Source organism: Crotalus tigris, unplaced genomic scaffold (genome assembly GCF_016545835.1).
Source record: "Crotalus tigris isolate CLP2741 ecotype Arizona unplaced genomic scaffold, ASM1654583v1 scf7180000017782.1332974, whole genome shotgun sequence".
Classification (NCBI taxonomy): Eukaryota; Metazoa; Chordata; class Lepidosauria; order Squamata; family Viperidae; genus Crotalus; species Crotalus tigris.
In genome coordinates, this window is record NW_024096632.1 from 879,901 (window position 1) to 895,270 (window position 15,370).

Below are 15,370 nucleotides of genomic sequence, written 5' to 3' on the forward strand. Positions count from 1 at the left end.
TGCTTCAGGTCTAACCAGGACCATCGGCCCTGAGCCAACTGAGATTGGAGATTGGCGTCTGTGGTCAGGATGATCCGAGCGGGTTCCTTGAACAATGTCCCTCTGGCTATGGCTGGGGAGGTCCACCAACAGAGGGATTGCAGGACCTGAGGCGGAACCCTTACCTTTTGGTTGGAGGAGCTGGTGCCCAGTCTCTGAAATGGGAGCAAGAACCATTGAAGATTCCTGGAGTGTAGTCTGGTCCAGGGTACTATTGCTATGCATGATATCAACTTTCCCAACAGTTGGGAGAGCAAAGCTAGTGTCACTACATACTCCCTGCGGATCTTGAGGACCAGGGCTCAGATGCTGTCTTGACGTTCCCTTGACAGGTACACCTGACAAGAGACTGTGTCTATTACTGCGCCCAGGTGCAAAAGGCGGGTTGAGGGAACCATCTGACTCTTTTGAAAGTACACTGAGAACCCGTGGTCCTGAAGAGTCCTGATTGTCAAGGCCGAGTCCGACTGGGCGGCCGGAATAAAGGATGAATGGATAAGGATGTTGTCCAGGTAACACTGGATATGTACCGGTATCAACCTCAAGTGTGCCGTGAGAACAGCCAGGATCTTGGTGAAGACCCGACGAGAGGCCAAACGACAGGGCTTTGTATTGAAAGTGACGTTTTGAATAACAGAACCTCAGAAATTGTCGGTGCTCTGGAAGGATGGGGATGTGGAGATACGCTTCCGTAAGGTCGATGGACATTGTCTGACGCTGCCCAGGATGGAGTGGAGCGTCTGCATCTTGAACTTTCAATACTCAAGGTGGGAGTTCAGACCTTTGAGGTTGAGAATCGCCCTCCATCCCCCTGAGGTTTTCGGGACCATGAAGAGGATGGAATAATATCCCCTTCCTACCTGACTCACAGGCACCTGCTCTATGGCCCTTATGTTTAATAGGTGCTGAATGGCCTCTGTCATGAGGCCCTTCTTTGCTGGATTCCTTACCATCAGACAGGAAATAAAACGTTCTATAGGTCTGGTTACAAACTCCAGAGACAGACCATTCCTTATAGTGCGGAGCACCCAAGAGTCTGTCGTCATGTTTTCCCATTGGTGGATAAAGGAGGTTAGTCTGCCACCTATGGGAGAGCCCCCCCCCGAGTCACTTGGACCGACAAAAGGGACGGCCTCCTCTGCCTCGAAAGAGCTGCTTATCCTGGGTCTGCTGTCGGGGTTTGTCCCTGTAATTCGCCCTGTCAAATGAATGGTCCGGTCTGGTAACAAAGGACTGGTATGCTTGGCCAGTGTCCCAATCTGGTCCCATTTGAAAAGACTGATGGCGAGCATAAGGGAAGAACCGCATGTGAGATCTCCTAGCAAGATGGGAGATCACCTTATGCTTTTCCTTGTTTTTTACCAGGTAGGGAGCTAGCGCCTCCCCAAAGAGCCGCCCTCCACTATATGGAGCCGCAGCCACCCGCCATTTGTGTTTGTTGTCCGCTCTCCAATTTTTGAGCCACAGTAGTCATTGTGCGACGACACTGGAGGCCATGGCTTGGGCCGAGTGTCTGGTGGCATACAGAGATGTTTCAGCCATATACTCTGAGGTTGCCACCAGCTTAGTCAGATCCTGATGGATCCTCACCTCCTCTAGGGGAATTCTGGCCTGGAGCTGTCGGAGCCAGATGAGAGAAATTCTGGCAAAGAATGAGGTGGAGGTGGCCGCTTTTGCTGCCCATGCCAAAGCCTGATGCGTTCTGTGGAAGGAGAGCTCAGACTTTTTTTCATCTGCCTTTAAGGCGTCAGTTATATCCCCTGGTAGCTTGGAGGATGAGAATAAGGGAGTTAGGGAGTCGTCTACCCCAGGCACCTCCAACAGCTCCATTAGAGCTGGGGCTGTGTCAAATAACTTGCGTTCTGTTCCCCCCTGGGAAGGAAGGGCGCCTGGAGATTCCCATTGCCTTTGTATGTTTTTGTGGAATAAACGGGGACAGGGGATATGTTGGTACCTGACTACTGGTTCAGAGAACAGCGGGTCCGTGTCCTGAGTAGAGGATGGTTCCAGGGTGGGGGCCGGATCCAGACCGATCTTACCCGCTGCACAGGCCCTGAAGAGCAGAGATGGGAAAAGTGTGGGATTGAAGAGCTCTACGATGGGAGGAGGTTCTTGAGGTGGTTCCTCACTATCCGATCACTGATCCCCTGTGTAGTCATCCCTGATGGAGCTCGATGTGTTGCTCCCTGGGGAATGATGAGGCGAGACTGAATCCGGATGGTCAAGTACACCGGGTCGCACAGAGCCAGGTGAAATTGATGAAGGCCCTGGGGTGGATGTTGACTGTTGGTGCCCGGTGGAAGCCATCGCCTGAAGAACTGCCTGGGAAATCATGGCCTGTAGTTGATCCGTGAAGGAACATTCCTGTAAAGGCTGAAGCCTGGCTGCTGTCGGAGTGAATGTGGCTGCAGGTGCCATAGGACAGCCTTGAGGCCTGAGTTCCTCACCAAAGAGTGATGGGTCTTCCTGACCAATACTCGGTAAAAAGTCTTGCTGAGGCTCTCGTTCTGGAGACCATGTCAATGCCAGGGGATTAAGTTGTGAACCTTAAGTTGAAGCCTCGAGTGAGGGGAGGGGAGGCTTGTCCGTCTCCCCTACCGCCAACCTTTGTGCCCAGGAGAACTGTTTCTCCAGGGCACTATGCACACGTGCCTGTTTCTTGGCGGATTTGCATGTTCTTTTGCAGGAATTGGCCTTTGATTTGGCCTTGATCTTGGCTGCGGTCTCTTGGTTGGGGGAATTGAGGTTAATTTGTCCAGCCGAGGTAGAAGCCTGTGGCGTGGTGTTATCTGCCATGATAAATTGAGAAGTTTCCAGTGGAGAGTTGGAAAAATCTCGGTCTGCAAGAGATACGGCAGTGGCCCACTGAGGTGGTACTGTCCAGCATGCGGATCTGTGATAATCTGGCCCGCCGGCAAGCCTGGAGTCACGCTTAGCACGGGAGATACATGCATCACTGAGGAAGATGGTATCAATAGTCAGTATCTCGTGGCGATGTGCAAGCCTGCAGCAGGGCCTAATTTTCACTCAGTGATGGGATCACATGTGTCTCACTTAGTGGCAATAATCAGATCGTAACGTTCGGCCACTAGATGCAGACTGGCAGTCAGACTAGGCTGGTGAGGCTTGAAGAGGCAAAAAGAAACGAATTAATAGTGATGTTTGCCTGCTGAAGAAGGCTGGGGCCTGGCTCCAGTTCTAGATGTGGATTGATGGTCCCCTGGGTCTGTCAGCCGGTCGGCTGCAGTGGCACTTCGGAGCGCAAAATGGCACCCTGCATGCCTTGTGAGGTACTGGCAACTATATCAGTCAGCTGCTAATTAGGACCCGGTACCCAGCAAAGGCAAGAATGGTGACCCTTGACAGGAACACAAGTCCTGTCCTGCTGTGTCCTCCTGAGTCTATCCTGGAAAGGCCCATCAGTCATGAGGCGCCCAAAATGGCAGCCACGCTAATTGTACTGAAGGGAACTGACAGATAGAAGTGAGGGCGCTCCAGTCAGGCAATCCAGGTTGCCATGCCAAACAGCTAAAAGGTACACATGTTGCAGCATATCTCGCCTAGCCAGGGTCTATGGAGGATAAATTTAGAGCCAATCTAGGGAACCGACAGTCTGAGGCCGATCCGGAAAGAGGTGAGCCAGCCGCAGCACCTCTCAACTGCAGCAGGAGTCTCAGAGGCTGAGGCTTTAAGCCAAAATCTGGATGGTAAACCAATTGAATTAAGGCGCACTGTCGCTGCACCAAACACTGAGAGGCGTGCCGATCTCAGCACCTCCCGGCTGCACCAGGACCTTGAGAGGGAAAGAAGCTGTCAGGAAAAATTCAGACAGTCGTGCAGTATGCAAAATGGCGGCCGTTACTTGGACTGAGGGATTTTGACAATTGAGGACAATTGAGGCTTGAAGCCAATTAGTATAAGGAGGATGATTAGAGGCTATGCGGCCTCTAAGCCTCCTAAAGGAGGAGAATCCACTAATGGGAAAAAAGGAGAATAACAAAAATTATCCTAAGTCTAACCTGCCTGAGGTAAAAAATTTGGGAGTCAAAGATGCCACATCCATCTGGGTGAACAGACTAAGTCGAGACTGGGTGGTCCCAGACCAGGACGGGGCGTGGCAACTTTGACTGATTTAGTCTGATTGAGCAGGAAGACAGAGTCAACCCATTGGTGGATTCTCCATCCATCATGCTGGAGAACAACCAGTTCTCTATGTGGATGCTGCTTCTGGAAGTCCATTCTGGGCCTGGGCAACAAAAAATTAACTACCGGCTCTGCTGAAGTGGTGCGAACTGGCTGAATCCCACCACTGGATGTGACTCATAACTATATTGTAAAACAGATAACCTTTGTGATCACTTACATGAGCTTTTGAAATCCTTCTTTTTCATTCTTCTTCTCATCAATGTTCCTCTAGGACTAGTAGAGTAGAGGCTGTGAGGTAAAGTTCCCATATTCAGTGAACTCAAGCTGTATGCACTCATGGAGGCAGGAGAGAATGATGAAGATACCAAGGCTGTTGGAAGAGAAGGACACATTTGGTGCAAAGCATTCTAGATTTGGTATTTGTAACTGTCTGTTATCATCTGGACACTGCCTAAAGTTTATAAGTCTCCACTAACCAAATCAGAAACTTAATGAAATCTAGGCATCAAATCACAATTTTTAGGTTGAAGTCTATTATTAAAAAATCTCTTAGCTAGAACAAAAGCATAATTTTGTTTTTCTTAAATAAATAGGCAATTGTCATTCTCACAATTACTTCAGCCATTTCTAAACACACAGTTATGTGAAATAATACATACCAATGTGATTACAAATCACATTTTTAAATCTAGCATTTGAAAAAGATAATTTATGACATAGACTTTGCATTTAAAAGTGTTTCTTGAAAAAGTACTTAACTGTACAACAATGCATTTGGGAAAACTGGACCCTCCATAGTTCTCAAAAACTTTTTTTCTTTATGAAAATGTAGAATTAAAGCAGGAAAAAAGATATTATGTCAGAAATAACCTGAACCTGCTTGTGACAAACACTGAGATCCTATGAAACCAAAAGGTTTTAAAGCCAGAAATAGAAGAATATGAGAAAAGGGATGTTATTAGGAAAACAACAATAACACAAAAACAACAGATGTCTGAAGGAAAAAGTATGGAACATTACAAAGACTTTTTTGAAGTGGTGTTTTCTGGCATTTCAAACCTGGCATCCTGAAATGATCAGGGTGTTTGGTGTTATAATGGTGATAACTGAGGGCACTGCTGTGGCTCTTGGCATAAGGATCCCATATAATCTGCTTTTTGCTCCTTTGAACCTTCACTGCCCAATGAAGGAATGAGAGAAAATACATATTAAAAAATGAAAAGAAAAGAAATAAGAAAATTATGAGTAAATGGGGAAAAGTAATTAATTTATAAATAAATTAAAAAGGGAAAAGAAAATAATTGGAAAAATATCCTGTTCCTACCACCCTCCTTTTCTTGGTGATAAGCGAATCCTAGAATGTATGCCACAATCTTTCACAATGTCAGCACTAGTGGGTTTGATACTTTAAAAATTCTGAATAGTCTTCAATCAAATTTTAATCTGCCTCTGTCTTTAGCTACTGTTATTAAATCCTTTAAAGAGGTTATTTAATCCAACATTATCAGCATAAATAAGATACTATTAGTATTTAAATTTAGAAAATATGCACACAGCCCCAAATGAATGTGTATATATTAAAAAAGCAAAAACCAAACAAGAGGCTATATATTTTTCATAGTAATTTAGAATGGTTTACATGTCAGTCACTCCAATTTATTGCTTTGACATTTTAATTTTACCAGCATCTATTACTGGTACTATATTATTCAGGGCAATGAATTCCATTTCTTAAACATCAAAAGAAAATTTCAGTGTAGGAGAATTATTAATAAAGACAAAACAGAAATTTAAACTCATAATTTATTGCTCTGAATTTCTTCTGACTACTTTTTATCACAAATGCAAGAAAGGAAACAAATCCTATTCCTTGTAATGGTCACTTCTGAATCAGAGTTACCTTAAGGATTCTCCACTCCCCTCCCTCCATCAAAAGTAAAAGGGAGGGTAAAGTAATCCTAAATATATTAAATATACATTCTTCAAAATATATGAGAATTTCCAATTATTCACTAAGGACTGAAAGGAAGTTATTCGATTTATCAATAATATTTGTATATTTTTCCCCTGAGTTGTATAGGTATAATGTTGCTACAAATCTAAGAAACATTTTTAACACTGTGTCTATCTATCTCCTCTGATATAAAACCAATTCTCACTCTTCCCTGGATTCTGCCATACTCCCAAGGGGGAGGGGGATATGCATGCGGGTTTATTGCTTTCACTTCCTCTATTCACTACAAAGTAATCTTTTGTTTATTTGCCTTTGTGTCTGCTAACCATTACAATGTAACAAATTGCCTCCTATACTATGCACCCCTCTGAACTTCTCCTCTCTACTGGGCAGCTAGGAAAAGGGGGGGAAGAAATACAAACCTCCGGGACCTAGTTTATTTCTCCATCCTTATATGAGGTGTGAAGAGCTGTGGAATGATTGTGCACAAATGGAGCTGGACTGATGTTATCTTTCCTTTCCCATCAATGGATTTAACACCTGGGGATTTGCTGGTCTGAACCACCCAGATAAACTGTGGGGTGGGGTTTGCTTAGGGACACTTTAAAATATCGATCTATAAGGAAATCCCTCAGATCCTGTCTATTATGTCAGCTATCAACTACTCTTAATAAAAGTTCCTCTTGGAAGAAATTGTTTCCAAGAGTTCTGCTTTCTTAAGATGTGAGTTGATGTGGGTCCTTACATTAGACAGGATCTGCAGTAATAGTCAACCTGGAAGGAAGAACCTTACTAGGGGACTTTGCAAAAATCATAATGTCATACGACGAGGCAGGGAAGGAAGAAAACTCCGCGGAAAGGGAGCCTTTCCCCCGACTCAAATCCTGCCAGCTGGCAGGATCTGAAATATCATACTCATCAGGAGAAGAGGTGGTTGAGACATGCAACCACAAACATCGGTGGTCAATGGGCATTGGAAAGAAAGGCATGAGAAAAGAGATTGAGAAAGGTGACCCTGAGATGGGGCAGCCACCAACCAGAATGGAAGTAGGAGATGGAGAAATCCCTGCATGTTAGTGAAGAAGAAGTACCTTAGTGCACAACACTCGAACTGGATCCTAGAGAAAGCTATTGATCTGATGAAAAGAACCCTCAGCTCTCTAGAGGAGGAGAAATCTGAGCCCCGCGGCCGCACTAGCACCTGGGACTGAAGCTGGAGAGACACTGAGGGGGAATTGGAACCTGTAGTCCCGGGCATGTCCGCTGAACCAGCAGCTACCACTTCAGCAGCCCCCACTTCCTGCCGACCCGCAGATAGCGATCCGGATGGAAGACAATACCACTGACATCGAAGGCACCAATCCATTCAAAGATTCTCACCGCTGGATGCAAAATTCAAGGGGGAGCCACAACACTTGGGGTTTTTCCTAACCCAAGTCCTCAGCTACATGGAAGAATATGGGTGGGACATCCCCAGCATCAAAGCCCGTATCCGTATTGTGCAATCCACTCTGGACGGACCGGCCACAGATTAGGTGGTAAACTTGCATAATTCCAACACCCCAGAACTCAATGACTTCAACTGTTTCATGTCCTCTCTGAGAAGGTGATCTGAGGACCCCCTGGCTGATCACAAAGCCCACGAAAGAATCAAAATGGTGAGGCAGGGCAGATGCCCAGTAGCCGAATATACATAAGAATTCTGGACCATTGCCAGCAAGCTGAACTGGCTGGAAGACATCCTCCTTAGCCATTTCAAAGACAACCTAAATTACGACCTGTATGATGCTTGCCTGCCTCAGGGGGACCCACACTAACTCGATGAATGGTACTGTCAAGCAAGAACATCTTTCGGAACCATGACAGGTACGTCCTGGCAGAGGAAGCAGAAATCGACCTACTGAAGAGGCACTGCCAAGGAAAACCATGGGGCCGCTTGCCGCCTGAGCTGACATGCGAGCCAGCGAAACCACGGGCTATGGCCAAGAAGTCAATGGGCTGTTTAAAATGCAGGAGAGAGGGGCATTGGGCCTTAGAATGCTGCTCAAAAGCCCCTCAGCACAACCAAGACCAATCACCGGCCAGGAAATCTGGGAAGTCTCCATCAAGCCAAAAGAACCCACCATGAGGGCAATAGAGGCTGTGGAGTCCCCAATCCCTGCCCAATGTGGGGAGGGAATTCCAGCCTACACCGCAGGGATGGAGGACACCTCAGACAACAGCTCGGAGGGCGAACCCCTGGTAAGTAGACCCATTGCACCCCCTCCTCAAGACAGTGACTACATTAGCTCCCTCCATGCCCGAAGCTGACAAAGTGAAAGCCTTAATAGACTCTGGCTGCACCTGCTGCCTCATTAGCCCAATGCTAGGGGGGAACTTGGGCATTCTGGTGAGGAGACTGAAACAACCGATCTCATTTGGCTAGTTAGATGGGTCCATAGAAGGGGGATGCCAGTTACCCTAGCCACTTTACCAGTCCACCTATCCCTGGGAAACCATGAGGAAGACATAACGTTTGTAGTGACCCTAGGCATGGAATGCCCAGTGATTCTAGGGCTGGAATGGTTAAAGAAATGGAACCCCTGGGTAAATTGGAGGATGGCAGAAATCAATTTCCCGAAGGGGGACCCTACAGACTTAAAACCCCAATGAATCCTACCAAATTTAAGAATGGAGAAAGCATTAATGGAAGAAGAAAAGGGGCTACCCAAAATACCAGAGGAATGCCGAGACCTTGCTGAAGTCTTCAGTGAGGAGAGGGCAGATGAGCTTCCCCCTCACTGATCCACAGATTGTGCCATAGAATTCAAGCCCAGGGCAAAACTCCCGAAGCCCAGGAAGAATTTTCACTAAACTAGATCTAAGGGAAGTGTATTACCATGTTAGAATTAAGGAAGGGGATGAATGGAAAACCACATTTAATTGCCCAATGGGGTGCTACCAATTCAAAGTTTTGCCGTTTGGACTACAAGGGCCCCCCTGCAGTATTTATGCAATTAATCAACAAGGTACTAAGGGAGCACCTATTTAAGGGGGGGCCTGGTTTATTTAGACTTATTTAGATTTATCTTCACTGAATCCAAAGAGGAACATGTCAACCTAGTCAGAGAGGTTTTAAAGAAACTGCGAGCTGCCCACCTATATGCCAAATTATTGAAATGCGAATTCCACCAGGAAGGAATAGACTACCTGGGTTATTGCATATCCCCACAGGGCATTGAAATGGACCCCGAGAAGGTCAGAGCAGTACTAGAATGGGCACCACCTCACACAAGAAAGCAGCTGCAAAGGTTCCTGGGTTCACAAACTTTTACTGCCAATTCATCCCCTCATTTGCCTGGATAGCCATGCCCCTCACGAACTTAGTAAAAATGAAGGGAGAATCCTCAGTGAAACCCAGCCAGCCACTAAAATGGACAATGGAATGCCACGCAGCATTTGAGAGATTAGAGAGACTCTTTTCTGCCGAACCAGTACTGAGGCATCCAGACATCGATAAGCCCTTCATAATACAGGCAGATGCAAGTGATGTGGCAGTGGGGGCTGTACTATTACAAGAAAACGATGAAGGGGTATTGCAACCATGTGTGTATACATCCAAGAAACTCACCAAAACGGAACAGTGCTGGCCTGTGTGGGAGATACGGGATACGTTGATCATTACTTATGTGGCACCAGTTCCTTGAAGGGAATAAAATCCCTTTTCAAGTATGGACAGACTACAAAATCCTGGAAGCCTTGAAAACACCCAGGAAGCTCACTCTCAAGCAAGCCCGCTGGTCCCAGCATTTTCACCAATTCCATTTCACGCTCAAGCACTTGCCAGGGGGGGGGGGAGAACTTCTTGGCAGATGCACTGTCTTGCATGCCCCAATATAACAGCACACAAGCCACCGATTCTAAACCACTTATGGCGGAACCACAACTGGCAGTGCCAGTAAGCACCAGAGCCCAAGCTAAATTAAAGCCGCAGCTGGATAGCCAAACCAGAACTGAATTTCGGAAAATTTTGGAAACAGATGAATGGTTCCAGAAAAATGGACACATGTGCACAATCAAGGATGGACTACCATGGGGGGAAAAGTTATATATACCAACCACCCAGAGGGTCATATTCATGCAGCTTTGCCATGACACAAAATCAGCAGGGCATTTTGGATTTGTAAAAAAAAAAAATACATTTAATTAAAAGGCAATTTTGGTGGCCATCCATGAAAAAGGACATAGAAAGTTATGTGGCCAGCTGTCCAACGTGCGCAACTGCTAAGAGGTTGCAAGGGAAATCGCCCGGACTGTTACAACTAGTGGTGAATTCCTCAGCCCCCTGGAAGGAAATAGCCATGGATTTTATAGTGGAATTACCAGAAAGCAATGGAAACACTGTCATCTGGATGGTTATAGACTTGTTTTCCAAACAGATGCACTTTATCCCTTGCCAAAAGATTCCCACCACAAAAACCTTAGTGAAACCTTTCGTGCAGCACATTGCATGGGGCACCCCAACACATCCTATCTGATAGGGGAGTACAATTTATGTCACCATTTTGGAAGGATTTTTTATCCCTCAGGAACCACTCAGGGACTGTCATCTAGTCATCATCCTCAATGTAATGGCTAATCAGAAAGCTCAAACTCAGTACTTGAGCAATACTTAAGATGCTTTAGTAATTTCCAGCAAATGAATTGGACGGACCTACTCCCTTTCACAGAAGTTGCCTACACATGCAGTCCAGCATAGGCTCCACTCCTTTTCAAATAGCCACCGGTCAAAGTTTCAACCCTATGCCAGAACTAATCCCAAATGAACCAGCAATCCCATCACTGAAAGAATGGATAGCACAATTACAAAACACCTGGCCAATAGTTAGAAAAGTCTTAGATGAAGCTAGGAAAGCATACAAAGCACAAGCAGATAAAAAGAGAGTTGAACCCACACCATTCATTGTAGAAGAAATGGTATATTTGTCTACAAAATACCTAAAATCCCTACAACCCTGTAAAAAACTTGGACCAAAATATATAGGACCTTTTCCAATTAAAAGAATCATAAACCCAGTAACAGTAGAATTAGAATTACCCAAAAATCTCAGGCAAATACACCCAATTTTTTACTGCAGTTTGCTGAAAAGAGAACAACAGTCACCCTTACAGCCAAAAAATCCCCCCCACCTCCAATCATGGTTGAAGGAAAACAACACTTTGAGATAAAGGAAATCCTAGACTCTAGGAAGTATCATGGGAGAACTCAATACCTAGTAGCATGGAAACAACCATTACAGTGTAACAAATTGCTTCCTATACTATGCATCCCTCTGAATTTCTCCTCCCTACTGGGCAGCTATTAAAAAAAAAAGGGGGGGGAAGAGATACAAACCTCCAGGACCTAGTTTATTTCTCCATCTTCAAAATGAGGTGTGAAGAGCTGTGGAATGATCGTGCACAAACGGAGCCGGACTGATGTTATCTTTCCTTTCCCATCAATGGATTTAACACCTGGGGATTTGCTGGTCTGAACTGCCCGGATGAACTGTGGGGTGGGGTTTGCTTAGGGACACTTTAAAATATCGATCTGTAAGGGAATCCCTCAGATCCTGTCTATTATACCTGCTATCAACTACTCTTAATAAAAGTTCCTGTTGGAAGAAATTGTTTCCAAGAGTTCTGCTTTCTTAAGATGTGGGTTGAAGTGGGTCCGTGCACACTGAAAAGAACATGTAATTTGGAAAGAATTACAAAACTTTATTTATTATTAAATTTATATGGTTTCTTTTGTACAGATACTTAAAATAGAATAGAATAACATAAAATGTACATAAAGTGAAAATTAAAATCAGTAACATTGATATTGATTAACAATTATAAGCTTGGGAAAAAATTTGTTCGCCTTGTTCCTTATTTTGGAGAGTGAAATCAAATGTTCCTTCCTGAGGAGTATATTATACAGGCTGGGAGTCTCACAGGAGAAGATCCTCTTCCACATATCAAATAGGTGAACCTCTGACAATGGGACCATCTTCAAAAAAGTTTCTCCTGCTGACCATGACCAGGTCTGTTCATACAGTACTGGAGGAGATTGTCTCTCAGAGCCTAAATTGGTAGGGCTTTAAATCCCAGCATCTTCACTTGTTCTTAGTAGGCAACTGGCTTTCATTATATTTTAATACAGGAATAGAATAGAATAGAATAGAATAGAATAGAATAGAATAGAATAGAATAGAATAGAATAGAATAGAATAGAATAGAATAGAATAGAATAGAAGTTGGAAGCGACCTTGGAGATCTTCTAATCCAACCCACTGCTTAGGCAGGAAACCCTATACCATTTTAGACAAATAGTTGTCCAATTTCTTCTTTAAAACTTCCAGTGTTGGAGCACAACTTCTGGAGGCAAGTTGTTCCACTGATTAATTGTTCTAACTATCAGAAATTTCTTCTTAGTTCCAGGTTGCTTCTCTTCTTGATTAGTTTCCATCCATTGCTTCTTCTTTTTCTATAGCAAATTTTATTAGTTTTCCAGTTTTACATTTAAGTATTTGGAACCAACGTGGTGATTGGGTAATCAATAATTCAATAACAAAATCTTTAGGCTATGTCATCAAAACTTCTTTCTCTATTTCCCTTAACATTTGCTATATCATGTTTAAACAAGTACATTTCTAATTATAACAAGCTCAGTTGAGACATTTATCAATATATTTTTGCTTATACATATCCATATCCTGTTTTTAAATTTTACTTAATTTTTAATTTTTAATTATGGTATTCCAATTTAACCTTTAACATCCATAGTATTTAAGTTTCGAGAAACCCAAATTTCCTTTATTTCACTACATAAAAGTTATAATATGTAAGATACACATATTATTTACTTAAATATATTCTTAATTTATTTCATAAACATTTTCTATTTCTCATCCTAGTATATCAGCACTTACTAATAGAGTGTCCTTTATTGTCTCAAATCCATCATCTGTATTATCTGGGCTAAACAATAATTCAAAGCTATTTCCAATAGTTAATTTTCATTTCCCTTATGAATCTAAATCCTAAATATTAAGCCAATTAATCCCTTATTTTTTTATCATTTTCCAACAATATTTAAATCTATTATCACATTTCCCTTCATCTCAAAATCTCCCTTTAGCTCATTAGTTGAGACATTAGGATCTTTTGTCATAAATCAGAAGACTCCATTTTTTAAATCTAACTCTAGCTTTCTTTTTATGCCAACCAGGCTTCCATACCAATGCCTTTAAATAATCAGATAGATCTCCCTTCATTTTTGCACATGTGATTTGAATCAAAGGAGACCATCCGGTTATTAATTTTCCAGAGGAACTGGCCCATTTATAATCGTTAAATTGTTGCCCTGGTGGCTCAGGTCTCCATATTTGCTTTAGTGTATTTATCTTCAATTCAGTCTGGTCTTCTTCCTCAGGTTTTTTCTGGTTTAAATAAAAAGTCATGTCCAATTTTATGATTGTTGTTTGGTTATCTAGGTTTTCAGTGTGCTGTACTTGTTGATCTTTAACACACTCCATCTTGGTATTACTTTCATCTGCTTCTGTTGCTTTTTGGGTTGTAGGTTCTTTAGTTGCAATCAGGGTTTGGTTGTCAAAATTTTCAATATGTTGTATTTGTTGTTCTTTAAAGTCCTCTGTCTTGGTATTAATTTCTTCTACTTCTGTTGATTTTTGAATTGTAAGTTCTTTAATTGGAATCAGGGTTTCATTTTGTAGGTTTAAGCTGGCGCCTTTGTCTTTCAGTCTAGATTTAATTATCTCAGTAGCTTCAAGATTTTTTTCAATTATTAGTTTGTAATTAGACGAAATTTGTTGCTAGTCCTCCTCCATTTCTGAGATAGTTATGAATGGTCCTTTAGTGGAGGCTATTTTTTAAACAAGAGTCAGTAAGTATTCACCTCCACAGTTCCTAAAAGCCAATTTCACCGCCCAGCTGTTCTCTCAGCTTTTTATCTCTCTTAGATAGTACCAAGAACAGGTCTGGGCTGTAAGCAGGTCTCTTGATCAAGAATATTCATTTGCTGTACCAAACTTTGCCACAAGATGTCCCCGATAGCATTTATAGTCTTTCTCAGGACGGGCTGGGTTTTTATCCTTTCATCTTTTTTTACAAGTAGGTAACAGATCTCCATGAAAATAGGAACTTTTTAGGTCCCCAAATATCACAAAATATGCAAATCCAAATAATTAGTTGTTCTTTTCAAGACTTTATTTTCCCAAGTAGTCAGATGCTGCCATTTTAGAGGGTGGGAGGAAAACGTTCCCTCTCTCCTCACAGGGGGAAGAAATTTCAAGAGGCTTTTTGCAGGAAAATACTTGGGATACAAAGAAGGTAAGATCTCACCCAATTCCTCCACGGTGCTTTCGAAGTGCTTGATAGTAATTTTGGCCTTGGCTGGTAATGGGTTAGTGATGGGCCATATTAATGGCTGATCTTTTCCCCGTCAGTTCAAAGAGCTGCTCCGGATCAAACGGGAGGGCTGCCACCCTTCTGTGATCAGTCAGAGGTCCTCTTCATGCTCGCCACCCCTCCAGGGCGAATTCTGACCCTTTTCAGGGTCCCCCGGCGGGAGAAAACCGGATGGCGGAGGAACCGATTACCCCATGAAGCCGCCAGTGCCAGGAGCACAAACCAGAAGCCCGTTTCCATCCATTGCTTCTTGTCCTGCCTTCAGGTGCTTTGGAGAATAGCTTGACTCCTTCTTCTTTGTGGCAACCCCTGAGATATTGGAACACTGCTATCATGTCCCCCCTCGTTCTTCTTTTCATTAAACTAGACATACACAATTCTAGCAACCATTCTTTATATGTTTTAGCCTTTAGATGAGCCTGACTGTTAACTCCAACTGTTTTGGAGGGAAACTTTGAAAATTCATATTTGGGCAGGTTTTTCAAGTATTGTGATTGGTTAAGGCCCTGTGAGCTCAGAGTATAAATTACAGGCAAATGCCTGCAGTTCTCCAGTTCTAGTCAATAAGTCAATAAATAATGTTGTAACTATGCTGGTCTGCTCCTTGCCTACTGAAGCCCACTACACAATAGTGGTGACGAAGGTGGGATACTGCAGAGGAGAGAGCTGCTGCTAATCAAGAGACTGAAATCACTGGGTGATAGGCTGGGTAAAGAGCTCCAGCAGGCCTCTTTTTCACCCCCTTCTCCCACCTACCAGTAAGCCACACTGGAGGCACGCTGAAATCACTGGGTGTCA

General features: G+C 43.5%; 1 protein-coding gene across 9 annotated transcripts in view; it reads right to left on the minus strand.

Annotated features, from left to right (window-relative positions):
* The window catches only part of GRIP1 (glutamate receptor interacting protein 1), a 562,796-nt gene that overhangs the window by 123,027 nt on the left and 424,399 nt on the right, over nucleotides 1-15,370 (minus strand). For 8 of the 9 annotated variants that reach the window (XM_039342266.1, XM_039342264.1, XM_039342261.1 and 5 more), the window contains one exon: nucleotides 4,403-4,555. In XM_039342266.1, the coding sequence (XP_039198200.1) occupies nucleotides 4,403-4,555 (153 nt within the window). Of the gene's footprint in view, nucleotides 1-4,402; nucleotides 4,574-5,220; nucleotides 5,362-15,370 lie in introns of all 9 variants that reach the window. The other variant, XM_039342269.1, reaches the window with a different exon arrangement.